This window comes from Cynoglossus semilaevis, chromosome 10 (assembly GCF_000523025.1).
Source record: "Cynoglossus semilaevis isolate Cse_v1.0 chromosome 10, Cse_v1.0, whole genome shotgun sequence".
Lineage (NCBI taxonomy): Eukaryota > Metazoa > Chordata > Actinopteri > Pleuronectiformes > Cynoglossidae > Cynoglossus > Cynoglossus semilaevis.
This window is the reverse complement of record NC_024316.1, coordinates 20,046,552-20,047,928: the sequence shown is the minus strand read 5'-3', so window position 1 is coordinate 20,047,928 and position 1,377 is coordinate 20,046,552. Positions and strand designations below refer to the sequence as shown.

The window sequence follows — 1,377 nt, the reverse complement described above, 5'->3', positions numbered from 1 at the left end:
GTAGGGAATATTCCATCATCTGTGATGAAGGTCTGAGCTAAAAATAAATAATGAATGATTGAATGAATATATAAAGAATCAGCCAATAATCTAACATATGAAATAAAAGTATTAATAATAGAGTGAAGTACCCCTCAGTACAGAAGAGTACTTCAGTACCAGTTGTAGTACTACTTCATCTAAACCCTCTCTGTGGTTCATACTGGTGACACTGGGAGAGACAGATGTTGAAGGTGGAACAACTGGAGCGACACTGAATTCAACCTAACGTTGATGACTCCCCCTCCTCTCTCCCCCATCTCTCCATCACTAGAATAAAACTACAAAAATACCCCCCCACCCCACCCGTGTGGCTTCATAGTCTAAAGAGCACTTGTTCTGGTCACAGCATTGATGGAGGCACAGACCTGCTGAGCCCTCCACCTCCACCTCCTCCCCCACCTCCTCCCCCATCTCCTCCTCCCCCGACACTCACAACCCCTTCTTCAGCCCCAGGGCCAACCCGAGCATCCCCCGGACTTTGCACACCCCCAGGGAGGCGCGCTGCGTCAGCCAGGAGCAGGAGGAAGAGGAGTGCAGGTCAGCCCAGAAGTGCAGCATCTCCCTGGGGGAGACGTGGTGGACGGACACCATGGCCTGGTAGCAGCAGCGTCCGTAGGGGAGTCCCGCACTGCCAGAGAAGAGGGGGCAGTGTGAGGGGAGCACCCCCGCCGTCCGGGCACACAGGCCGACAAACACGTCCTCGGGGGGCAGCGGGGTAGATAAAGGCGACACGGAGGCCGACAGGGAGATTTTGAGCAAGGCGGAGCGGGACAGGACGTAGGCCGTACCGCTGCAGTAATCGGGAAAGACCGGGCGGGGGTAGGCTCCTGAGGGGAGGTAGTGCCTGCTGTCGGGGTCACGGTCCGGGGCCACGTTCAGGTGCACCCTGCCCAGGTACAGGTCTCCTTGTTCGTAGGGGTTACGGCTTTTATTCAGGTAGTGCAAAAGCGCGCTGGGATTGAAGAGGACGTCGTCGTCAACTTTGGCCAAGAACTGAGCCTGGGGGCAGAACCTGCGGGCCCAGCCCAGCATGGACAGGGTCTTCAGGGTGAGGTTGGAGTAGGAGTCCAGAAAACGTCCCTGAACCAAGTCCCTTCGCTCGCGGGCCTCCTCTATCAGCATCTTGGACAGACCCGGGTCGGACACCACGCCCACCATGAAGAGGGTCATGACCCGCAGCCCCCTCACCTCCACCTCCCCTCCCCAAGTGTCTCTGATGGCCTGGCGCGCCCTCTGATTGGCGGGAGCCGAGGTGACCATGGTGATGAGGTACGGTTTGGCCCGCTGGGACACCAAACGGGTGGGGCGCAGCAGGGAATCCTCCTGGTGGCTTGG

General features: G+C 57.8%; 1 protein-coding gene across 1 annotated transcript in view; it reads right to left on the bottom strand.

Annotated features, from left to right (window-relative positions):
• Window positions 1–416: 416 nt before the first annotated feature.
• The window catches only part of b3galt4 (UDP-Gal:betaGlcNAc beta 1,3-galactosyltransferase, polypeptide 4), a 3,457-nt gene continuing 2,496 nt past the window's right edge, over window positions 417–1,377 (bottom strand). The window contains exon 2 of the mRNA XM_008319439.3: window positions 417–1,366. Within this exon, the coding sequence (XP_008317661.1) occupies window positions 472–1,366 (895 nt within the window). The 3' untranslated portion in view covers window positions 417–471. The remainder of the gene's footprint in view (window positions 1,367–1,377) is intronic.